This window comes from Scyliorhinus canicula, chromosome 1 (genome assembly GCF_902713615.1).
Source record: "Scyliorhinus canicula chromosome 1, sScyCan1.1, whole genome shotgun sequence".
Classification (NCBI taxonomy): Eukaryota; Metazoa; Chordata; class Chondrichthyes; order Carcharhiniformes; family Scyliorhinidae; genus Scyliorhinus; species Scyliorhinus canicula.
In genome coordinates this window covers 274,647,931-274,673,488 of record NC_052146.1, presented here as the reverse complement: position 1 = coordinate 274,673,488, position 25,558 = coordinate 274,647,931, and the positions used below count along the sequence as shown (strand labels likewise).

The window sequence follows — 25,558 nt, the reverse complement described above, 5'->3', positions numbered from 1 at the left end:
AAACACGTCTTTCGGCACTTGTGGGAGGAAACTGGAGTATCCGGAGGAAACCCATGCAGACACGGGGAGAATGTGCAGACTCCACACAGAGTGATTCAAGCCGGGAAGCGAACCCAAGAACCCGGTGCTGTGAAGCAACAGGACTACCACTGTCTATGATTTTCCAAAGCGCTCTCTGTTCAGGAACGGTTTCTTTAGATTGGATAATTGTGCACGTCACTCTGCTGTTTAGGGGAACTGAGAGAAGAAAATAGGGAAATTTAGATGAGTTGGCTTGACTTCTGCACCAGGAAATTAGTAGAGTCTGTAAATAAGGATGGAGCGATTGAATACCTTAAATTTTGAGATGATCAGAGAGGGCCAGCACGGATCTGGAAAGGATAGGACATGCCTGACAAATCTCTTCTGAAAACAGCAACTGATGCGAGATCTACTGTTAATTTTAAAACTGAGATTGCTAGTTTGTCCTTACATGAAAAGAAAATACATAGGGCAGACATAAAATAGACAATGTGAATACACAGACACCGGCATCGGGTGAAGCATACAGGAGTGTAGTACAACTCAGTAGAGAGGATATGTGAAGAGATCAGTTCAGTCCATAAAAGGGTGTTTAGGAATCTGATAAAAGCGGGGAAGAAGCTGTTTTTGAATCTGTTAGTGGGTGTTCTCAGACTTTTGTATCTCCTGCCCGGTGGAAGAAGTTGGAAGAGCGAATAAGCCATGTGGGAGGGGTCTTTGAATATGATATCCGCTTTCCCCAAGGCGGGAGGTGTAGACAAAGTCAATGGATGGGAGGTGGGTTTGTGTGATGGGCTGGGTGGTGTTCACAACTTTCTGAAGTTTCTTGCGGTCTAGGGCCGGGCAGTTGCCATACCAGGCTGTGATGCAGCCAGATATGATGCTTTCTATGGTGCATCTGTAAAAATTGGTAATAATCAGTGTGGACATGCCGAATTTCCTTAGTTTCCTGAGAAAGTATAGGCGCTGCTCTTTCGACGTGATTGCTCACATTGCATTTGCCTTCCTAACTGCCGACTGAACCTGCATGTTAACCTAAACAGACTCTTGAACTAGGACTTCTAAGTCCCTTTGTGCTTCTGATTTCCTGTGCTTTTTCCCATTTAGAAAATTGTCTATGCCTCCATTTTTTCTACCAAAGTGCATAACTTTGCACTTTTCCACACTATTCCAACTACCACTTCATTGCCCATTCTCCTAGCCTGTCCAAGTCCTTCTGAGCACACCCACCCCCACCCCGCTTCCTCAACACTACCTGTCCCTCTACATATCTTTATATCACCTGCAAACTTAGCAACAGCGCCCTCAGGTCCTTCTTCCAAATCGTTCATGTATATTGTGAAAAGTTGTGGTCCCAACACCAACCCCTGAGGCACACCACTGGTCACCGGCTGCCATCCTGAAAAAGGCCCCTTTATCTGCAGCCTTTTTCTTATGCTCACCTTAGGGGCTGGTTTAGCTCACTCAGCTAAGTCGCTGGCATTTAAAGCAGACCAGCAGCACGGTTCGATTCCCATACCAGCCTCCCCGGACAGGCGCCGGAATGTGGCGACTAGGGGCTTTTCACAGTAACTTCATTGAAGCCTACTCGTGACAATAAGCGATTTTCATTTCATTTCTGCCCTTGACCTGTTGCAGTGTTCCAGTGAACCCCAATCAAGCACGAGGAACAGCATATCCTCGAAAAGACACTTTTAACCTTTTGGACTCAGCATTGAGTTCAACAACTTCAGACAGTGATCATTGTCATTTGTTGTAATTTTTTATTCACCAAGTGCCAGTCTGTTGTGCCGCCCCGGCTCCGGAATCTCTTCTTTGTTGCCCTCGAACTCTAGTCTCTCGGCTGCACAATAGCACAGTGGTTAGGACAGTTGCTTCCCAGCTCCAGGGTCCCAGGTTCAATTCCCCGGCTTGAGTCACTGTATGGAGTCTGCACGCTCTCCCCGTGTCTGCGTGGGTTTCCTCCAGGTGCTCCGGTTTCCTCCCACAGTCCAAAGATGTGCAGGTTGTCATAATATCCACTCATGTATATAATGAGATGCAGACAGGCAGTGATTGACACATAGGATGACCAGTAAGCATACAACACAGTACAGCCGATCACCAAACAGGACACTACCACTATAAAGCCAGAGGGCACTAGGTTTCCCGCTCTCTCGGGACCCAGCTACTGAGACAGTCAGAGTCCACGAGCTAGCAAGTGCAAACGCCATACGGTAGCTAGTAAGTCTGGTCAGGCTACTACAAGGTCACCAGTCAGATCAGTATAGTGTCGACCCACAGTTGAATATGTATGGCAGTTCTATAGTTGATTAAAACAATGTTGGATCTTCTCCAGTATTAGACGTCTGTTTCTAACTTCCCTGCATCGAGTGTAGTCCACATCGATCCAACCTGCCGAACACATCATGGTGCCAGAGTGTTACTGATCTTGACAGACCTACCTCGAGTGAATCAGCATTGACTAGCAAGCAGCCATCCAGCGAAATGGAAAACATCCAGCCTCCTCCACAACTCCTCATCTCCGGCAACCTCGGCGCTAACTGAAAAATCTTCAAGCAAAAGTTCCTCTTGTACATCGAGGCCTCCGACCTCAAGGCAGCATCGGATTCCAGGAAGATCACGCTATTTCTCTCCACTGCGCGGGATCACGCCATCCATATATACAACTCCGTTACGTTCGCCGACGGCGAAGACAAAACAAAATTCAAAACAGTCCTGCTGAAGTTCGACAGCCACTGCGACATTGAGGTGAATGAGAGCTTTGAACGCTACATCTTCCAGCAGAGGCTTCAGGGTAAGGATGAACCTTTTCACTCCTTCTTGACTCCGCCGCTATGACTTTGAACTTGTCTACACGCCAGGCAAAGAGCTGATCGTTGTAGATCCCCTATCCCAGTCCATCACCACACCGTGTGAAAAAGGTGACTTGATCTGCCACATAGAAGCGCAAGTGCAATTGTGTGCCACCAACCTCCCAGCCTCTGATGAACGGTTGGTCCAAATTTGTGAGGAAACGGCCAAGGATCCTCTACTGCAGCCTGTAATGCAGCACCTTACCCATGGCTGGCAGAAGGGATAATGTCCCCAATTCTTTAACATGAAAGACGAGCTGACAGTTGTGGAGGGAATCCTTCTGAAACTCGACAGGATCGTTATTCCTCAGAGCATGCAGGCTATGGTGCTGGGTCAACTCCATGAGGGTCACCTTGGAGTCGAGAAATGCCAACGCAGAGCTCGGGAGGCTTATTGGCTTATTGACCGGGCATTAACCAGGACATTGCTAACACGGTCCTCAATTGCCCCACCTGTCAGAAGTTTCAACCAGCTCAACCCAAGGAAACACTGCAACAGCACGAGTTCGTGGTCCAAAGTAGGTGTAGACCTTTTCCACGCCAAGGGGCGTGACTACGTACTCCTGGTCGACAACTACTCCAGTTACCCAGAAGTGGTGAAACTGTCCGACCTCACGTCAAGGGCGGTCATCAAAGCCTGCAAAGAAATGTTCACCAGGCACTGGATACCGCTCACGGTAATGAGCGACAACGGTCCATGCTTTTACAGCCAGGAATGGTCTGATTTTGCACTGTCCTACAACTTCCGTCACGTTACCTCCAGTCCCCACTACCCGCAATCAAACGGGAAGGCCGAGAAAGGGGTCCATAATGTCAAGTGGTAGCTGTGCAAAGCTGCAGACTCAGGCTCCGACTTCAACCTGGCAATGCTGGCATACAGGGCAACCCCACTGTCCACTGGGTTGTCTCCAGCGCAGATGCTCAATAATCGCACTCTGAGGACCACAGTTCCAGCCATCCATGTTCCAGACCTTGACCACCTCACAGTTTTGCAAAAATTGCAGCAGTCCCGGTCCCAACAGAAGGCCACATATGATGCTCATGCCACAGATCTACCTGAGCTGGCTCAGCCGATCATGTTCCTGTCCAGTTGCCTGAGGGTGGCTGGTCAGCCAGAGCTGTTTTTGTCAAACAAGTTGCCCCAAGGTCTTTCCTTGTCCGCATGGCTGATGGCTCCCTGTGACGGCGCAACAGACGAGCATTGCGAAGAGTTCCATGCCCACCACCTGACCGCAGTGCTCTGCCGGCCATCATACTTCCTCCGGACGTACCCTGCCACGTGGCCACCGATCTGCCAGCAATCCTGCTGGCCCATGCGACCACCGCGATGGCAGCGATCCCACCTATCTACGTGCAGGTGGCTCCTGATCCACCTCTGCGGCGATCAACAAGAATTCGTCGCCCACCACAAAGACAGAATCTGTAGACTGGACTTTTGTAAATTTTGTGACTGAATTCATCGATTTAACCTTTGTAAATATTGCTTCATTTGCCATGTATCTGCACTATCGACACCTTCCCATGTATATACTTTTGTTCAGGCACCGTTTGTATATAGTCAGGCATATATATATATCCGTATACATACCTCAGTATTTATTTAACTAAAAAAAAGGGGGAGATGTCATAATATCCACTCGTATATAATGAGATGCAGACAGGCAGTGATTGACACATAGGATGACCAGTAAGCATACACCACAGTACAGCCAATCACCAGACAGGACACTACCACTATAAAGCCAGAGGGCACTAGGTTTCCCGCTCCCTCGGGACCCAGCTACTGAGACAGTCAGAGTCCACGAGCTAGCAAGTGCAAACACCATGCGGTAGCTAGTAAGTAAGTCTGTCAGGCTACTACAAGGTCACCAGTCAGATCAGTATAGTATCGACCCACAGCTGAATATGTATAGCAGTTCTATAGTTGAATAAAACAGTGTTGTATCTTCTCCAATGTTAGACGTCTGTTTCTAACTTCCCTGCATCGAGTGCAGTCCACCTCGAACCAACCTGCCTAACACATCACAGGTTAGGTCGATTGACTGTGCTCAATTGCCCTTAGGTTAGGTGGGGTTACTGGGCTACGGGGATAGGGTGGTGTGGGCTGAGGTTGGGTGCTCTTTCCAAGAGCCGGTGCAGACTCGATAGGCCGAATGGCCTCCACCTGCATTGTAAATTCTATGGTTCCACAGATGCTTCCTGACCTGCTGAGTGTTTCCAGATTTTCTGTGTCCCTTTCAGGTTTCCAGCAACTATAGCATTTTGCTTTTCCAGAACCGTAACATCCTCGTAAAGCAAAACCAGTTCAGATTGACGTTACAACTGAAACTTCTGCAACCTTATTCATTCCACCATGGTAAAGTATTTGCATGAATGCAAAAAATAACTCACTAAAAATTTAAATGACCAAGACGACGTGAAAACCCTACGCATAAGTAAATATGGAGCAAAGTCAAACGAAAAAGAGAAGTGCAAAACGCCCCAGTGGCTTCAAACACGGTACAGTTAAAGCGGAAGGTGAGAAAACACATTGAAAACAACAGTAGTGCAATGCATAACACCTTCCAGGTAGATCAATGCACAATTTTCACAGCAATCACCCCAGATTTCCATATCTATATTTACATAAATTGTCCAAAGTAATCCTTTTTCAACTTTGAATTCATTCTTAGAGCAGCTTTTTCTGAGACACCAAAAAAAAATTTAAACACCAAAGGTCATTAAACTGCTCCAAGCAATCAGTAAAGTCACCGACATGACTGGGTGGGAAAGTTCAGCAAGACTTACCATTCTCCGCAGTTTTGGGAGGCAGTTGCCTCACGAGGTTTTGAACTTTGTCCCACTGACATTCTCCTCTGCACTTTTCTATTTCTGCCTCCAATTTGTACTGTGAGAATGAGATCCTGGAAGCCATTGCAGTTTGTACCACCAGAAAGCGAACTGCTGTCAAACACCCCCCCGAACCAGCCAGTGCGCAGGCGTGGGAGCGCAGAGCGCGCTGGGAGTTGTAGTTTTTACCTCGCATTTAAAGCCAGGATCAAAAGGCGATGCTTGGTACGAGCCCCAAAGTTCCCTCTGAAAGAAAAACAAGGACATTTTCGGCCAGCGAAAAGCACTCTTACAAGAAATAAAACAGTCCATTTTTTTCTGAAACCCTTGTTATTTTGCACCTCCTTGAAACTGATTCACAATGTACTTGCCACCATGGAGACATAGAGAGGGTGGTAGAGTTTTTACAGGTCTCCGCAGGCCATCAAGCCCCTATCGTCTCTAATCCCTTTTTGGCAGCACTTGGCCCGTAGTCTCGTATGCTACGGCCATTCAAGTGCTCATCTAAATACTTCTTAAGTGGTGTGAGGGTTCCTGCCTCTACCACCCTTTCGGGCAGTGAGTTCCAGATTCCAATCACTCTCTGGGTAAAATGTATTTCCACACATCCCCTCTAAACCTTCTGCCCCTTACCTTAAATCTATGTCCCTGATTATTGACCCCTCCACTATGCCCTTCATAATTTTGTACACCTCAATCAGGTACCCCCTCAGCCTTCACTGCTCTGAGATAAACAACCACAGTCTATCCAGTCTCCCTTGATGAAATGAAATGAAAATCGCTTATTGTCACGATATAGCTGAAACATTCCAACCTCGGCAACATCCTGGTAAATCTCCTCTGCACCCTCTCTTGTGCAACAACTTCCTGTGGTGTGGCGACCAGAACTGCCCACAGTACTCTAGCTGTGGCCCAATGCACATTTTATACAGCTCCATCAAATCTCCCTGCTGTGTTAAAATATTGCGCTTACAAAATTCAAATGTTAACTAATATTGTTAAATATAACACAACTTGCTTGTGGTATTTATTGTGAATGTAATATTGAGAAATATCATCATCATAAATATAATTTGTTCTATGTAGAATGTAAAGTTGGTGATTATGCTTCATTGAAATAAGCTGAGTTATAATAAAGTTGAAACTATCCGATGGACATGGGTGTAGGTTTTCACTGAGTTTTCGCAATGATGGTCTCGTAATAATTTTATTTTAAAAAGCACAACACTTGCTTTGCATTGTTTCTGATGATTTGATAAAATGCTATGTCCGGGATGGGAGGAGTACAAGGCACATCAAGCCCTACTGCTCCACAGGCCGTACAGTTAATTTAAAAGTTTAATATACTAACAAAATGACCAATTGTTTACCCTCGCTACTGGCACCCAGAAAGAAAGAGACTTTAACCAGGCTTCTTTCAATAAACTCAGAACAATTTATTTATTATAAAAGAAAACTTATTTTTTGATAAATTGCAAGAAGGAATAATGCGGTATTGCAATCTAGAAATATAACTACTAATCTCTGCTTAAAATTTCCCTGACACACACACACACACACACAGACAAACAATGGACTCACAAGTAGTCTCTGCAGGGCCGGGCAGTTAATAAAGTTCTAAGAACAGGATAGCATTCATCGAGGTTCATGCTCTCGATCTGGAGCTCCCTCTCGTGGAGACGGGCTGCTGGTCCCATTGGATGTCTGGATCTCATTCATCAGCGATGCAGGGTTTCCAAATGCAGACAAATTACACTCAGTTGAGGTTTCTCTGACTAAAGGTTGAGAACCAAAAGTGGAATTTCAGTCAAGGCAGGGAAAGAGAGTCAGTTAAGGTAGCCCTCTCAGCTTATTCCCCAAAATCCATATTGAAGAACTCAGCGACTAACTTAAATGAGTATGTCACCACCGTCACAGACTTCATCAGTAAATGTGTGGACGACTGCGTGCCAAAGAAAGCAGTACGTACATTCCCCAACCGGAAACCATCGCTCAACCGCGAGATTGACACCCTACTGAAGGACAGATCTGAGGCGTTCAAGGCAGACGACCCTGTCCTATACAAGAAATCCAGGTACGACCTCCGCAAAGCCATTCGAGATGCCAAGAGAGAATATCAAACTAAGCTAGAGTCACAGACAGACTCTCGGCGGTTGTGGCAAGGACTAAACAACATAACGGGCTACAAAGCAAAGCCGAGCAGTATCCCTGGCAGCAGTGCACCCCTCCCCGATGAACTTAATGCATTCTATGCTTGGTTTGAGCAGGTAACCAACAATCCGCTATCGAGTGCCCCAGCAACCCATAATTCACCCATACCCACCATCACAGTTTCCGAAGTCAGATCGGCCTTCCTGAAAGTGAACCCACGGAAGGCGATGGGCCCGGACGGGATCCCTGGTCGTGCACTCAGAGCCTGCGCATACCAGCTGGCAGAGATATTCACAGACATCTTTAACCTATCCCTACTCCACTCCGAGGTCCCCACCTGCTTCAAAAAGACCACCATCATACCGGTACCAAAGAAGAACCAGGCAACGTGCCTCAATGACTACCGCCCGGTGGTCCTGACGTCAGTTGTAATGAAGTGCTTCGAGAGGCTGATCATGAAGCGCATCACCTCCATACTCCCGGAACGCCTTGACCCACTTCAATTCGCATACCGTCGCAACCGGTCCACATCAGACACCATTTCCCTGGCCCTACACTCATCCCTAGAGCATCTCGAAAACAAGGACTCCTACATCAGGCTCCTATTTATTGACTACAGCTCCGCCTTCAACACCATAATCCCAGCCAAGCTCATATCAAAGCTCCAAAACCTAGGACTTGGCTCTCCACTCTGCAACTGGATCCTTGACTTTCTGACCAACAGACCACAGTCAGTAAGATTGAACACCAACACCTCCTCCACAATAGTCCTCAATACCGGTGGCCCGCAAGGCTGCGTACTTAGTCCCCTACTCTACTCCCTGTGCACACACGACTGCATGGCAAAACTTGGTTCCAACTCCATCTACAAGTTTGCTGACGATACGACCATAGTGGGCCGGAACTCGAATAACGATGAGTCTGAATACAGGAGGGAGATAGAGAACCTAGTGGAGTGGTGCAGCGACAACAATCTCTCCCTTAATGCCAGCAAAACTAAAGAGCTGGTCATCGACTTCAGGAAGCAAAGTACTGTACACACCCCTGTCAGCATCAACGGAGCCGAGGTAGAGATGGTGAGCAGTTTCAAATTCCTAGGGGTGCACATCACCAAAAATCTATCCTGGTCCACTCACGTCGACGCTATCACCAAGAAAGCACAACAGCGCCTATACTTCCTCAGGAAACTAAGGAAATTTGGCATGTCCACATTAACCCTTACCAACTTTTACAGATGCACTATAGAGAGCATCCTATCTGGCTGCATCACAGCATGGTGTGGCAACTGCTCGGCCCAGGACCGCAAGGAACTTCAGAGAGTCGTGAATACCGCCCAGTCCATCACACGAACCTGCCTCCCATCCATTGATTCCATTTACACCTCCCGCTGCCGGGGGAAAGCGGGCAGCATAATCAAGGATCCCTCCCACCCGGCTTACTCACTTTTCCAACTTCTTCCATATGGCAGGAGATTCAGAAGTCTGAGAACACGCACGAACAGACTCAAAAACAGCTTCTTCCCCACTGTCACCAGACTCCTAAATGACCCTCTTATGGACTGACCTCATTAACACTACACCCTGTATGCTTCAACCGATGCCAATGTTTATGTAGTTACATTGTATATATTGTGTTGCCCTATTATGTATTCTCATGTATTTTCTTGAATTCTGTTTAATTCCCTTTTCTTCCCATGTACTGAATGATCTGTTGAGCTGCTTGCAGAAAAATACTTTTCACTGTACCTCGGTACACGTGACAATAAACAAATCCAATCCAATCCAATCCAGAAATGACTGAGTTCAAAACTAACAGGTTCAAAAATTAAAGCTTGTGTCTGTCATATGATTTACAGGAAGTCATTAGTCTGGGTTTTTTTTCAGCTTTTTCCCCATCAATTGAAGGGATTGCAGTTCAAAACAAAATACAGCCCTTCCCTTCTCAAGTGCAATGCTTGTCAGGTGATTTCTTGGAAAAGTCATTGTTGCTCTCAGCCCAAAGGTGAATTTATGAAGTTTTTTTTTAAATCCAAGTGTCCAAATAATGCAATGTCCTTCCAAAATTTAAAAGAAAATCCCAGGTCATGAAGTTATGGTTTTCCCAACAAAAAACATGCACTACCATTTTTTATATAGTGCAGAAACTTGGGAAACATTAAGAGGAACAACGGTTGCATAGTAATGAGATGTGGACGCTGAGATGGATGTGTGGAGTGATGAGAAGGGACAAGTAGATAAGGGAGTCAGTGAAGATTGTGGAAGCATCAATTAAATTAGTCAAGAAGAGTTTGAAATGGTACGGTCATAAGATGCAGGAAGGGATAGGACATATGTTTTTTTTATTTGTTCATGGGATGTGGGTGTCCCTGGCTGGGCCAGCATTTGTTGTCCATCCCTAATTGCCCTTGAACTGAGTGGTTTGCTAGGACATTTCAGAGGGCATTTAAGAGTCAACCATATTGCTGTGGTTCTGGAGTCACATGTAGGCCACACCAGGTAAGGATGGCAGATTTCCTTCCCTAAAGGACATTAGTGAACCAGATGGGTTTTTATGACAATTGGCAATGGTTTCATAGTCATCATTGGATGTTTGGTTCCAGATTTCTTTTAAAATTCCATTTAATTTCATTTTTTGTTCTAATGTGGTCTTAGGGAAGGAAGGATAGGAAGTGCAAAAGTATACAGGCATTCTTTCATTCATCCTGGCACATCAAACACACAGCTCGCGGGAGAAATGATCAGCAAGGAGCTGTCTGATCCTGGGATTTGGGAGGGTATATGTGACTTGTGAGGATTTGAGATTGATCTGCCTGGGGAATTCAATGCTAGAGTTCTGACTTCACTTCCCTCTTTTGGGATCAGGCATGCCAACCTACACCTCCCGCTGCCTTGGGAAAGCGGGCAGCATAATCAAAGACCCCTCCAGCCCGGCTTACTCACTCTTCCAACTTCTTCCATCAGGCAGTTGATACAAAAGTTTGAGAACACGCACGAAGAGATTCAAAAACAGCTTCTTCCCCGCTGTTACCAGACCATTAAACGACCCTCTTATGGACTGACATGATTAACACTACACCCCTGTATGCTTCACCCCATGCCGGTGTCTAGGTATTTACATTGTGTATCTTGTGTTCCCCATTACGTATTTTCTTTTCATGTACTAAATAATCTGTTTGAGCTGCACGCAGAAAAATATTTTTCACTGTACCTCAGTACATGTGACAATAAACAAATCCAATCCAATCCAAGTGCCTTCAAAAGGGGGTTTTACAGCGTGAAAGATGGCGGCAGTATATGGGGGGGTGTAATGCATTCGTAGCAGAGGGGAAACCCTGTGGTATCCAATTATGATGAAGGTTATACTCCCTCAAATCTGGTTCCTCAACTATTACCAAGGCCTCTGTAGCCAGAAAACGCCAGAAACTGCCTGATCTCACACCCACGTCTGATCTTCAACTATCCCTATCACCTTTCCTTGCTCTTATATCCCCAATAACTGTGGATGGGAGATATTTCAACCTCTTTGGAGGAATCTAGGTTGGGAGATCAGAAACTGTAAGGAGCAGAGCTCAAAGCTGTGTCTGTCTCCAAGCTCCCAGACACCATCTCTCATAACATTAGTCTTATTTTTCTGAGAGCCTTATTTAGTGGTGCTACTTTGAGGTATAGCTGTTGAGGTGTAGAATGTGTGAGGCTTGTGAGTTGCCAACTGTTGTCGGCAGAGAAAAAGAACAGTAGAAGGTAATGGGAGCCCAACAAAAAAAATACCCTGGCTAATAGAATTGGGAGATTGATGGGAGATGACATGGGTGCAGGTGGAACACATGGAAGAGGACGGGCGAATGGCATGGAATAGGGAGAACGCATGCAAGTGACAGAATGGACATGGGGACAAGATAGGAGAGGGGTCAAATGAAAAATGGGATGGAGATGATATGAGGGGGAGAAAAGGAATAGGATTGGTATGATATGACAGGAATTGCATTGGAACCATGTAATGGGATGGGGATTTAAAGAAGCACTGTTGCAATAAAGATACTAATAGCATTTTGGGTTTTGGTATGTTGAAAATTGTATTGTACATTATGTCCACATAAGGCTATTAAACACACATATGCCAGAAGAGGGAGTCTAGGAAGAGAATAAAAAAAATTCTTTTAACAGCATGCACAGTTCTCGGGCGGAATTCTCCGCAAGGCCCGACGCCATCGTGAAACCCGGAGAAGTTCATGACGGCGTCGGAAGCCTCTCCCGGCCCCCTATTCTCCCCTCCCCGGCGGGGATAGGAGGGATGTACCGGGAAACACGGCCACCCGGCCTTGTCCCTGGCTTCAAGGCCCGGCGCGCCAAGAATGACGCCGCGGCGGCGTCTAATGACGTCAGCCGCGCATGCGCAGGTTGGACAGCTCAAACCCGCGCATGCGCAGTTGCCGTCTTTCCCCTCAGCCGCCCCGCAAGACGTGGCAGCTTGATCTTGCGGGGCGGCGGAGGGGAAAGAGTGCGTCCCCTTGAGACGCCGGCCCGACGATCGGTGGGCACCGATCGTGGGCCCGTCCCCTCCCGAGCACGGTCATGGTGCTCGATCCTCGATCTGCCCCCCACAGGCCCCACACTTACCTGACGCGCCATGTTCACGACGGCAGCGACCAGGTGTGGTTGCCGCCGTCGTGAACAGGTCAGGAACGGCAGGCCACTAGGCCCATCCGGGCCAGAGAATCGCGGGTCGCCGTGAAAAATGGCAGCCCGCGTTTCTCCGAGCGGCGTGTCGCAAAACCAGACACGCCATTTTGGGGGGATGGGAGAATAGCGGGAGGTGCGGGGGAGGACCTCCCACTATTCTCCCACCCATCATGGTTGCGGAGAATCGCGTCCCTCATTCTGAACACTTCTTACTTATTCGTCCCAGGAATTTCACAATGGCGATAAAGATGGTGAAAAATGGGAACATTACTTTCAGGCATGAAACTCTGAGAAGGTCTTTGACTACTTTCTGCAAACAGAACAGCATTTTCGGTTGGGAAATTTAGAAGGGTAAAACAGTGAGGCTGTGTTAGATAGACACGAGCCACCCTAACTCAGGTTAGCAGTAGGGAAGCTTGGTCAGTGTAGACACACAGACCTCACTAAAATAACCCCAATCCAATATGAAAAATAATCTTGGATCATTGCAAAGGGATTTTCCGATGTAAGAACTGCAATCCTAGATCCTTGATCATGCATTATTATTGTGTTGCTGATCAATGTGTCTATGCCCAATTTATCACGCTTTGATATGCTTTCAGAGCCAACATTTGTATTTCCACATTGGCAAAAGTCACCCAGATGTTATGCAGGCGTGATTTCATGTTTTGCAATCACAGACGACAGAAGGAAAAAGGCCTTACTCCTTCAATCTGAGGATAAAGAATTAGAGGATATTTTTGAGACTCTTGCACCTGCAAAAGATAAAGGCATTTTACAGGGGCTGGTTTAGCACCGTGGGCTAAACAGCTGGCTTGTAATGCAGAACAAGGCCAGCAGCTCAGGTTCAATTCCTGTACCAGCCTCCCCGAACAGGCGCCGGAATGTGGCGACTAGGGGCTTTTCACAGTAACTTCATTGAAGCCTACTTGTGACAATAAGTGATTATTATTATTATTTAAAATTCAGCAGACACTCCACTCCCAACCAATTTTACACCCAATAAAAATACTATATATAAAACAATTGCCTTCTGATGCACTAAACAAAAAGTTAACAAGACAACTGACCAATCTTGCACATGATTGGGGCAACAATTGCCGACACAGTAGCACAGTGGTTAGCACTGTTGCTTCACAGCACCAGGGACACAAATCCGATTCCCGGCTTGGATCACTGTTCCCCTCCAAATCGATTTTCAAATTTGCTGATGACACCACAGTAGTGGGTCGGATTTCAAACAATGACGAGACAGAGTACAGGAATGAGATAGAGAATCAGGTGAACTGGTGCAACGACAATAATCTGTCCCTCCATGTCAACAAAACAAAGGAGATTATCATTGACTTCAGGAAGTGCAGTGGAGAACATGCCCCTGTCTACATCAATGGGAATAAAGTAGAAAGGGTCGAGAGCTTCAAGTTTTTAGGTGTCCAGATCACCAACAACCTGTCCTGGTCCCCCCCATGCCAACACTATAGTTAAGAAAGCCCACCAATGACTCTACTTTCTCAGAAGACTAAGGAAATTTGGCATGTCAGCTATGACCCTCACCAACTTCTACAGATGCACCATAGACAGGCGGAGGAAGGGCAAGCTCAAAGGCTTCAAACAGAATTGATGGCCTTTATTAAAGCTGAATTCCAGCAGCAGAGGGAACAACTGCAAAAAGATCTTGCAAAGGCCATTGAAGAAGCGGTGACGAGACTTCCGGAGGCGGCCATGGAGGAGTAGGTCGCGCATTCGGCAGCTCCCGTCTGGAACGGACTCTCGGACCTTTTTTCAGGAGTCTTCACGGACTTTTTGGGACAGATTGGTGAAGCGAACACTGCCAAAAGGATTCCCTCTCTGGTGTATGAATAGCTGGACCAGGAGTGGCCGGGTGAAGCGTTTAAGTCCCAGCAGACAGAAGCGTGCGGAGCGGGCGCCGAGGCACAGCATGGCGGCCGGTATAGACCAGGGAGCATGGACGCAGTGGTCACAGGAGTAACAGGAGTTCCTTAGCGGCTGCTTTGCTGATCTTAAAAAGGACATGCTGGCCCCGATGAAGGCATCAATAGACCAAATGATCGCAACTCAGGCGACACAAGAGAAAGCGATTAAGGAGATGGAGAAAAAGCTATCCGACCATGAGGACTAATATAAGGGTCATATTGGCCCTTAAGGTGGAGACCTCCACAAGAAGTGGCAGGAGAGGCTGGAGGACCTAGAAAACAGGTCCAGGAAACAGGACTTGAGAATTGTGGGTCTCCCAGAAGGTGTGGAGGGGTCGGATGCGGGAGCATTTGTGGCCAAGGTGCTGGAGACGCTGATAGGGACGGGGTTATTCCCTCGACCCCTGCAGCTGGATGGGGCGCACAGACCCCTCGCAAGGAAGCCCAAGGTGAATGAACTACCGAGGGCTATGGTGGTGAGATTTCATCGCTTCTTGGACAAGGAACTTGTCTTGCGGTGGGCAAAAAAAGAACTGAGCAGCAGGTGGGAGAACAGCGCGATACACATCTACCAGGACCTGGGTGCGGAGCTGGCCAAGAGGCGTGCTGGATTCAACCGGGTGAAGGTGACCCTCTTCAGCAAGGGGGTGAAATTTGGGATGCTACACCCAACGAAGCTATGGATTACGTACAAGCAACGGCATCACTATTTTGAGACGCTGGATGAGGCGTGGTCATTCGTCAAACAAGAAAGGTGGACTCAAATTAACGGACAGTTAAGCTTTGGTGGAATGCGGCGGTGGGACTGGGTAACATGGTACCATTTCTAATATAAGATTGTATACAATGTTGGGTGCGTATAAGGGCTGTGGTGATGGCTGTAGAGTTCTGTGTTTTCAGCAAAGTTGAGATACGGAGGGGGGAGGGAGCCCTGCACTTAGTGCGATTTTTCGGGAAGTTGGAGCCTTGGTTCAACAAGTGTCTCCTAACGGGCAATGTTAGTGTCTTCTGTTTATTTTTTGTTTCGTATTACTATTTACTCACTGGGGATGGCGCGGTAGTTTAATTGGTTTATTCATTTGGGGAGAGGGGTCCGGACAATGAGGCGACAATCTGATCGGCGCCGAGGTCAGCATGGGTCAGCTGACTCTCGGGAGCATAGTGGGGGGTGAGCAAGTGCTCAGCTGGTGCTTGACGGGGTTTTTATGTCGTGGGGCTGTTGGGGGGAGGGGGGATGCTGCTTTGCTGACAGAGCGCGTATCGATTTTGAGGTACCAATTGAGGGTCGGGGGCGGCGGCTCCCCGTGGAGGTGCTCGAGGAAGCGAAGGGCGCGGGCTCAAGGTTGGCCAAAAAAGGGCAATGGCTAGTCGGCAGGGAGGGAGGGGGGGTTAGCCCCCCATCCAGGCTGATCACAAGGAAAGTGAGTGGTTTGAATGGGCCGGTCAAAAGAGCGCGCCTGTTCGCGCATCTAAAGGGGTTAAAGGCAGACGTAGCAATGCTTCAGGAGACACATTTAAAGCTCGCAGATCAAACGAGATTGAGAAAGGCATGGGTAGGCCAGGTGTTCCATTCAGGGCTGGATTCGAAGACCAGGGTGGTAGCAATTCTGATCCGTAAGGGTGTGGCATTTGAGGCTGGGAGAATTGTGGCAGATAAGGGGGGCAGGTATATAATGGTGAGTGGAAAGTGGGAGGGGGTCTGTGTGGTGTTTGTGAACGTCTACACTCCGAATTGGGATGAGGTGGAATTTATGATACGCATGCGAGGCAAAATCCCGGACTTAGAGTCACACAATCTGATCATGGGGGGAGACTTTAACACAGTCATTGACCCCGAGCTGGACCGGTCGAAGTTCAGGTCAGAGAAGCGACCGGCAGTGGCTAAGGAACTGAAGGGTTTTATGGAGCAGATGGGGGAGGGGTGGGGGGGGGGGGGGGGGATCCCTGGAGGTTCGCGCGGTCGAGAGCAAAGGAGTTCTCTTTTTTCTCCCACATTCATAAGGTTTATTCCCACATAGACTTCTTTGTCTTGAGCAGGGCGTTAATCCCAAAGGTGGCAGGGACAGAATACTCAGCAATCACAGTCTCGGACCATTCCCCACACTGGGTGGACCTGTGGCTTAGTGAGTAAAGAGGGCAGCGCCCATTCTGGAGACTGGATGTGGGGCTGCTGGCGGATGAAGAGGTTTGCGGGCGGATTAGCAGGAACATCCAGGATTACCTGGAAACAAACGATACTGGTGAGGTAGCAGCGGCAACGGTCTGGGAGGCGCTGAAGGCAGTTGTGGAGGGGAGCTCATCTCAATTCGATCCCATAGGGAAAAGAGAGAAAGAGCGGAGAGGGAGAGACTGGTGGAGGAGATAGTCCGAGTGGACAGGAGATACGCGGAGGCCCTAGAGGCCGGGCTACTGAGGGAGCGGCGGAGTCTGCAGGCGGAGTTTGAATTGCTGACCATAGGGAAAGCGGTAGCACAGCTGAGGAAGGCAAGCGAGGCAGTCTATGAGTACGGGGAGAAAGCGAGTAGAATGCTGGCACACCAACTGCGAAAGAGGGAAGCGGCCAGGGAAATCGGGGGAGTAAAGAGCAAGGAGGGTACGAAAGGGAAAATGCTGGAAAATCTCAGCAAGTCTGGCAGCATCTGTAGGGAGAGAAAAGAGCTAACGTTTAAATTCCGATGACTCGGGCTTCACCGGGGAACGAGTCAGGGGTGTCCCCTCTCCCTGTTACTATTTGCCCTAGCTATAGAACCACTAGCTATGGTGCTGAGAGCCTCGAGGAACTGGCGGGGACTGGTTCGGGGCAGCTCAGGATAGTAGAGAAAAGTTTTCGTTACCTGGATATACAGGTGGCCAGGAAATGGGATGCCCTGCACAGGCTCAACCTGACCTAGTTGTTGGAGCAAATGGAAGGGGACTTTAAAAGGTGGGACGTGCTCCCGCTGTCACTGGCAGGGAGGGTGCAGACCGCGAAAATGACTGTCCTCCCGCTGGCAGAGGGCTGGCATGTGAAGGATGGGAGATCTGTTCATAGACGGAAGCTTTCCCAGTTTGAAGGCGTTAGAGGACAAATTTAATCTGCCGCCAGGAAACGCCTTTCAATATTGCAAGTACGAGCCTTCCTGAAAAAACAGGTAGTGGCCTTTCCGACGCTGCCGCCACTGAGGATACAGGACAGGGTGGTCTCCGGCACCTGGGTGGTGGAGGGGAAGGTGTTGGATATTTACCAGTAACTACAGGAGGCGGAGGAAACCCTGGTGGAGGAGCTCAAGGGCAAGTGGGAGGAGGAGCTAGGTGAGGAGTTGGAAGTGGGTTTGTGGGCAGAGGTCCTGGGCAGGGTTAATTCCTCCTCATCATGTACCAGGCTCAGTCTAATTGAATTTAAGGTGGTCCACCGGGCACACATGACAGCAGCGAGAATGAGCAAGTTTTTTGGGGTACAAGACAGTTGTATGAGGTGCAAGGGCAGCCCTGCAAACCATGTCCATGTGGCTCTGGACATGCCCGGAGCTTAGAGTGTTCTGGCAAGGGTTCACGAGGGCAATGTCCAAGGTGCTTAACACACGGGTGGTGCCGAGTCCAGAGATAGCGATCTTTGGAGTGTCAGAAGACCCGGGAGTTCAGGGGGCGAAAGAGGCCGACGTCTTGGCCTTTGTTTCCCTAGTAGCCCAGAGATGGATTTTATTAATGCGGACGGACTCAAAGCCCCCCCCCCCCCAAGTGTAGAGACTTGGGGTAACGACATGGCTGGGTTTCTCAGCCTTGAGAAAATAGAGTTTGCCTTAAGAGGGTTTACGCTAGGGTTCTCTCGGATGTGGCCCGCTATGCCAGCTCATTCACCGGGAGTACCTCGCTTTTCTCTACATTCAGCTTGTGCCCAGAGAAGCCTCAAAACCTCCCCAACAGGCCCATAATCCTTCCCATACTCTCCAGCGGATCCGAAACATACAGCAAGAGGTCATCGGCATCTTATTATTATTCTTACAAGCATCCAAACATGACGTTGGTGATGCTGAACATGTTGAGCTGGAAATCAAAACACAAATAATTGAAGGCTGTCTCTAATCAACTATGCTGAGAAGCATTTGAGAAAGAAAACTGCCAGAGCTGCTGGAATCAGCAACATCACTATTGCTTTCAGAGTCCAGAGCGACTTAAGTTAATGCTGCCAACAGTAATTCCATAGTCCAAGTTCAACGTCCGTGAACACGGTTCATCACTCATGTGCCAAGAAACCACCTAAAAAGAAACAACAGTCTCACAAACAGAGCTGAGAAGTGGCCAAAGAATGTTTCGGTGGTAGTGGTTAGCCAGAGCAGACAGAATGTCTTCCTACTGGCAAACAGTGTAAAGTCTGTTGAAAAATCAACTACTTTGAATCACAAAACTGGAAAGACATGATTCAGAAAGCATCTACAGGTGAATCACTCACACAACACAAGGTCTTCACAATGTTCAAAATTAGCGCACCTCACCATTGCAACCACACCTAATCTTGTGTTATACAGCAGCTGTATTGGCATTTCATATCATTGATAATAATCGCTTATTGTCAAAAGTAGGCTTCAATGAAATTACTGTGAAAAGCCTCTAGTCGCCACATTCCAGCGCCTGTTTGGGGAGGCCGGTACGGGAATTGTTCTGCATTACAAGCCAGATGTTTAGCCCACCGTGCTAAACCAGCCCTGATTGAATGTGTTGAAGATATAACACATGAAGGTCTTCGGGGAATTGTAAAGCAACTCCTTTGGGAAAAGGTGTCATTCCCAGGAATTAACTACATGATAAGGCACAAAGTCAATCAGTGCTTACCATGTCAAGTAACCACAGTGTCAAATCACCAAATACCTGAACTACCTGCAGAACCATAGATGGAAGTTTGCATGGATTTCACATCTGCACACTGACGATCACCTGCTCATTGTCACTGGTGACTACAGTAGATTCCCAGCCATAGAAATAGTTACGTCTACTTCAACAAAGCTTGCCAGATTTTACTTTTTTTGGAGTCCCTCAAACAGTGAGAAGTGAAAATAGCAATGAGTTCAGCAAATTTGTGACCTGGATTTCACTCTTCAAACAAATCACAACCCAAAGTTGAGAGATTTATGAGTAACTTGAAAAAGTAACATGGACAGTTGCAGCCGAGAGCAAAGTGTGGAAGCAAGTGTTATATCGCTTTCTTCACAACTAGAGTGATTCCCACTCGACTACTGGAAAGCCTCCAGCTACTCTGATCCTTTCACATCCTATGAGCCCACATCTTTCTAAGTTACTCCTTGGAACTAATGATCAATATGCCAGCAAATGCAATAGAGAACAGAAGGATTGAATAAAAGAAATGGAGAGCAAAAGATGAAGTTTACAGATATACTACTAAAAGCAGGAGATAAAACTCTTGTTGAAAGTGATGGCCACGTTGGAAAGCAAATAACCCCTTTTGATATTTAGCCATTTGTGGTGACCAACACAAAAGTATCAATGATGACTGCCTAGCGCAGTTTGTAAATCATCACACAAAACGTGAAATTCTTCAAAACACTGAAATCACCATTCTTAAGCATTGAATCTGATTCCAGCATCAACATCGTAGTTGAAAAACATGAGTTAAATGAGATTTTACTCAATGCCAGATGATATTCTACTTGTGAGAGAAAACATCCACCATACTTAAGTGATTACATTATGAAGTAAACTATATTTCAGTTTTGAACAAATCTTTAATATCATTGTACATGACTGAGTGCATTGATCAATTATTACAAAAATTAGAATATGTATAAATGGGGAAGTAGTGACATAGTGGTTTTGTCATTGGATTTATAATCCAGAGAACCAGGCTAATGCTCTGCAGGCCCAGGTTCAAATTTTATCACCACGGCAGACAGTGAAATTTGTATTAAAAAGAAATTTGGAATTAAAAATGCCCATGATTCTATTGTTGGGAGTTGTAAAGACACATCTAGTTGATTAATGTCCTTTTGGGATGGAAATCTGCTGTTCCCACCTGGTCTAGCCTACAAATGACTCGATACCTACAGCAATGTGCTTGACTCTTAACTGGCCTCTGAAATGGCCAAGCAAGACACTCAGTTCAAGGGTAATTAGAGATGGGCAATACATGCTGGCATATCCCATGAATGAATAAAAATTACTGTTTTGGGGAGTTGAATGTTCAGGTTATGCTTAGTTTTATTTTTTTACAATTTTACACTTATTGTTTACACTTTAGAAACATGCTACAGCTCACTTACTAAGAAGGCAAAGGGTTTAGCGCATTGAAAATTAAATTGTACATTTTGTCCACTTAAGGCTATCGCACACACATATACCAGCAGAGGTAGTGTAGAAGGAGAATAAAGGAATGTTTCAATAGCACACGCATATCTGATTTTGCATGGTTCTTACTGAATCTTACTCTTCCTTCCCAAGAGTTTCACACAGGTTTAGTGTTATAATAACATGTGTGGTGCTAATTTTTAAATTCTGATGTGACAATAAAACATGCATTGGATTTTTAAAATCCTGCTGTTACACTAAAATGTGAAGTGCATTGTAAATATGTCACTGGCACATATGAGAAGCAGTTGAGGATTCTGGGTATGTACTCATTGGCATTTAGAAGGATAATGGAAGATCTTATTGAAACTTACAGGATACTAGATAGTGCAAGTGAGAGGATGTTTCCACTACTAAGAAAAACTAGAACCCAAGGGCACAGCCCCAAACTGAAAGGATGATCCTTTAAAGAAGAGGAAGAATTTCTTCAGCCAGAGGATGTGAATATGTGGAACTCTGCTGCAGAAGGCTGTGGAGTTCTTTAAGATAGTGATAGATAGGTTATTGATTAATAAGGGGAGCGGGGTTATGGGGGAAGACAGACTGGGGTGAGAAACATATCATCCATAATTGAATGGCGGAGCAGACTCGATGGGCCGAATGGCCTAATTCTGCTTCTATGTCTCATGTTCTTAGGCTGCTCTTCCTATTGGGTCCAATGACGTCACTGGTTTGATGAACTACAATTCCCAGGGTTCACTGCGGCGCCATTGCGTGTGATGTTACAAACTGTGCGTGGAACGCGTCGCCACGCAGCTTTTCCATGGCAACCGGGCCTGGCGACCTGTCGTTTGTGAGAGGCAGTGGAGCGGACGGTTCTTTAACCGTGCAGGATGCCTCGGCCCAGGTGAATGATTGAATTGCCGCTGAATAATGCGGGGGATAGGGGCCTGGGGCTCCAGAGCAGAGCGTGAGGCTGATACGGACACAGGGCTCAGTATGCGGAATCTCAGCACGTTGTTCCATTGGTGACGTCTCTATGGGAGCTATAGTTCTCTTTAGTCCCAACGCTTCTTCCTCCCTCAGCCCCACAGAACTCACTTTTTAACTCTGATCGCCGGGTTCGGTCGTTACTTGGGGCCATGAATTTCATCCTTAAGTAACTGTGTGAACTTTTCTCTTTCTAACACAGCAACCTCTTTTTATGCCCCTTGTTGCTCGGTTTTTGACTGTTCATCCTCTCTAAATCCTTTCTAAATGTGATGGGCGGGGGGTCACATCTTATTTACTACATTTTACATTCTTGGCATGTACCAAGCCACTTGACGACGATTGAATTCCCAGTGAATAAATGAACGGTATGTTTTATTGATCTCGACTGTTCAGTGAATGTTGGACAAGAAATTCAGAAAGTCTTTATAAATAGTGCAGTGGCATTTCATATCCACTCGGGTGGTCTCATTTGAGAGGTATCCCACCCTAAACCTTCTCTGCTGGAGTGCATGCAGCCCTATTTTCTTTCAGCAGTGACGCCTCGTCCTTCAGATCAGTCTTTCTCAAATTGACAGCTTTCCATGCAGAGTCAAATGTTGGCCATGCTTTCAATAAGAACCAATATATTTTGCAATGTAGTTGTAAAAAGAGCAAAACAAATTCCTGAAGATATTTGAAAATTGAAAGAAAAATGGGAAATGCTAATACAAGCAAGTTTATAAGCATTTGAAAACAAAACAAGAAGCTAACATCTTGGATGGAACTCATTTTCCAGGTTCTGCGAAGTTAATATTTTTCTGGAATGTAATTTTTTGCTGATTAGTGCGTAGGACTAGTGTGCAGAAATAACACTGCCAGAAGATAAAATGGCTTCTTTTGGAATATTCTTCATGTGTGTGCATCTCTTTTCATCTACAGTGACACTCTATGGGATATAGCTGTGGCTCAAGTTTCAAAGAAGCATGAGGAGAAAGAAAATGAAGAAGACTTGGAAGTCAGGGAAAGATCTGTATTCTTCTTGGGAAATAAAAGTGGGGTAAGCTACTAGGATCACTTTCAAAGCTAAAGAACAACGTTTGCATCATGTCCCCCAAAAGAAGAGCACTGCTGTGGAATTGCAGGAGTGCATTCTAGTGGCCATGGTATGTTGCAGAATAAAAAGATGCATAGCTGCATCTGTAGTTGAAATATAAGATTAGAGTTGATGCTGAATGAAGGCTATTTATTGTTCCACAAATCGGAAGGGAAAACCAAGTGTCAGGAGCCCAGTCATTGGAGAAACAGAAAGAGCGCCACTATTGTGTCTATCCAAATCTCAGTAAGGGATGCTGCAAATTGTGCCATAAAAGTTTGGTTTCAAAATGTTCTTTAAAGTAATAGTTAAGGACTGTTGTGTCATAGAACCATTGAGTTTTACAGCACAAAAGATGTATTTTGGCCCATCATGCTGGCCATCCAGCACCAATCTATTCTAATCCTATTTGCAGCAATTGGTCCCTCGCCTTGTATGTTTGGCATTTCAAGTGCCCATCTAAACATTTCTTAAATGTTGTAAGGCTTCCCACCTCTACCACCCCTGAAATTACTGTCTTCGAGACCAATTAGACCCTCTTTCTCCTCTTCTTGGAATCCTCGCAATGACCACTAAAGCATTCTTGGCATTGCAGGACTGATGGAACCACATCCCAAACAGGTTGGCTGGCAGTTCCAAGGGACAGAAGTCCCACTTGGCCCTTGTTAAGCCTGTTTGTCTTTCAGCATTACAATAAATTGGAATTCGTTTTAATCTCATTTTTTAGTTAACATGCTGTTTTGCCAACTCTTGCCAAGTTATAAATGATCAGCCCTGTGATATCTACATCCGGTCCACGATAAGATTAGGCTTGTTTATAGGAAACATCTGCCTTTCTGTTTTTGGTGATGAACAGAAATAAAGAGTGTTGGATGAGGGTCAGTGGTCGGTCCTCTTTCTTTAAATGTCCCCATGTAATAGTCTGTTCCTAGATCAACACTGACCCCATACTCTATGTGCATACGTGTTTTTGGAAATGCCATCTCTTGACAGCCTAAAGAGGATTCATCATGTGGACAATTATCTGGGAGATCACAGATTGAAGCATTTTTGGTATGGAAGATTTTGACATCCATTTTGAAAAGTTCACATTTGCATCATTTTTCATATAATTTTACAGTGCAGAAGGAGGCCACTGGGCCCATCGAGTCTGCACCGGCTCTTGGAAAGAGCACCCGACCCGAGGTCAACACCTCCACCCTATCCCCATAACCCAGTAACCCCACCCAACACTAAGGGCAATTTTGGACAGTAAGGGCAATTTATCATGGCCAATCCACCTAACCTGCACATCTTTGGACTGTGGGAGGAAACCGGAGCACCCGGAGGAAACCCACGCACACACGGGGAGGATGTGCAGACTCCGCACAGACAGTGACCCAAGCCGGGATCGAACCTGGGACCCTGGAGCTGTTGAGCATTTGTGCTATCCACAATGCTACAGTGCTGCATTTTGAAAGATGCACAGTGATAGTACTATATTGTTTATTCTCTCCTCTCTCGCATTGCAGAGAATCTGAGGGAAATGTAGGTTCAATGTTCCTACATACTACTCAGCCCCATGACTGTGGGAATCTGCCAAGCAGAGGTGAGGTGCTTCCCACAATGTGGGAGAGAATATCAGGGTGTGAGTGTCCAACCCGTATTCAATTCAATGTGGCATTAATAGAGACTACTTTGCAGATCACCATTCATTTCAATTGCCTAGTTCATGTCCGTTATGTTACAAATGATTCCACTGGCTAAAGTTTTGAAAATTAATAAGTAATATTTAAGTGCTTACTTTGTGTAATTTTAGGGCAACACGGTGGCGCAGTGATTAGCACGACACCGAGGGCCCAGGTTCGATCCCTTCCCCGGGTCACTGTCCGTGTGGGTTTTGCACATTCTCCCTGTGTCTGCGTAGGTCTCAGCGCTACAACCGAAAAAGATGTGCAGGATAGGTGGATTGGCCATGCAAAATTGCCCCTTAATTGGGAAAAAAAATAATTGGGCACTAAATTTTTTTTTTTGATTGTGTAATATTGTTTTTGGCAATTTCTGCTCCATAAACAATTTCCAGAGCAAATTGATTGTGAGCATTGTTAACTTATTGACATCTATGAATACATGTAGAAAATTACACGCTTGTTGTTTGTGTTTTATTTTGCAGGGAAAAACTACAATTATACTCCGATTTCTTGACAGGTAGGTATTCATTTGTGAAATTTAAGAGGACTGAGTTTAGCACGTTGTTTTCAGTCCGAGAATTCGGGTTTGAAACTACTCCAAATTAACCTTTGAAATCTGAGCAGAATTTTCCCTTTCGGGTCGGGACACTGAGCAATGGATTTAATTGTGGAAGGTAGCCATTTCTCACTCGATCTGGCCTGCAGGAACAATAATCCAGAATTTGTACAGTCGTAGGGAACCAGTACAGTGGCTGGCATGGAGAAATTCTGTACCTATCCAGCTCCAATCCCATTTTTATCTTGGGACCAAACCCTACCCTGATCTCTTATACCTGGGTTTATGATTATGTTGTTGGATACAAGTCCAGAGCAATATGCAAACTTTTCAAAAATAATGTGCCAAATAAATATGATTCTAATGCTTGCAATGAACTTGCTTTACAGGGATGAAGTTCCAAAGCCTACATTAGCTTTGGAATATACATTTGGAAGAAGAGCAAAAGGACATAACACTGTACGTATTGGCATTACTGTGTTAAATGCAGATTCATTCCAAGTGAAAAAGCAACTGGTATTC

General features: G+C 46.2%; 2 protein-coding genes across 3 annotated transcripts in view; one reads left to right on the top strand and one right to left on the bottom strand.

The window, feature by feature from the left end:
- LOC119974606 (tetratricopeptide repeat protein 7A-like) overlaps window positions 1-5,790 on the bottom strand; it is a 451,074-nt gene extending 445,284 nt beyond the window's left edge. Inside the window, exon 1 of the mRNA XM_038813643.1 lies at window positions 5,664-5,790. Coding sequence (XP_038669571.1) covers window positions 5,664-5,790 — 127 coding nt within the window. The remainder of the gene's footprint in view (window positions 1-5,663) is intronic.
- Window positions 5,791-21,526: 15,736 nt separating this feature from the next.
- Window positions 21,527-25,558, top strand: part of dync2li1 (dynein, cytoplasmic 2, light intermediate chain 1) — a 49,225-nt gene continuing 45,193 nt past the window's right edge. For both annotated transcript variants that reach the window (XM_038813631.1, XM_038813624.1), the window contains exons 1-4: window positions 21,527-21,652; window positions 22,657-22,774; window positions 24,963-24,997; window positions 25,426-25,495. In XM_038813631.1, the coding sequence (XP_038669559.1) occupies window positions 21,639-21,652; window positions 22,657-22,774; window positions 24,963-24,997; window positions 25,426-25,495 (237 nt within the window). In that variant the 5' untranslated portion in view covers window positions 21,527-21,638. The remainder of the gene's footprint in view (window positions 21,653-22,656; window positions 22,775-24,962; window positions 24,998-25,425; window positions 25,496-25,558) is intronic.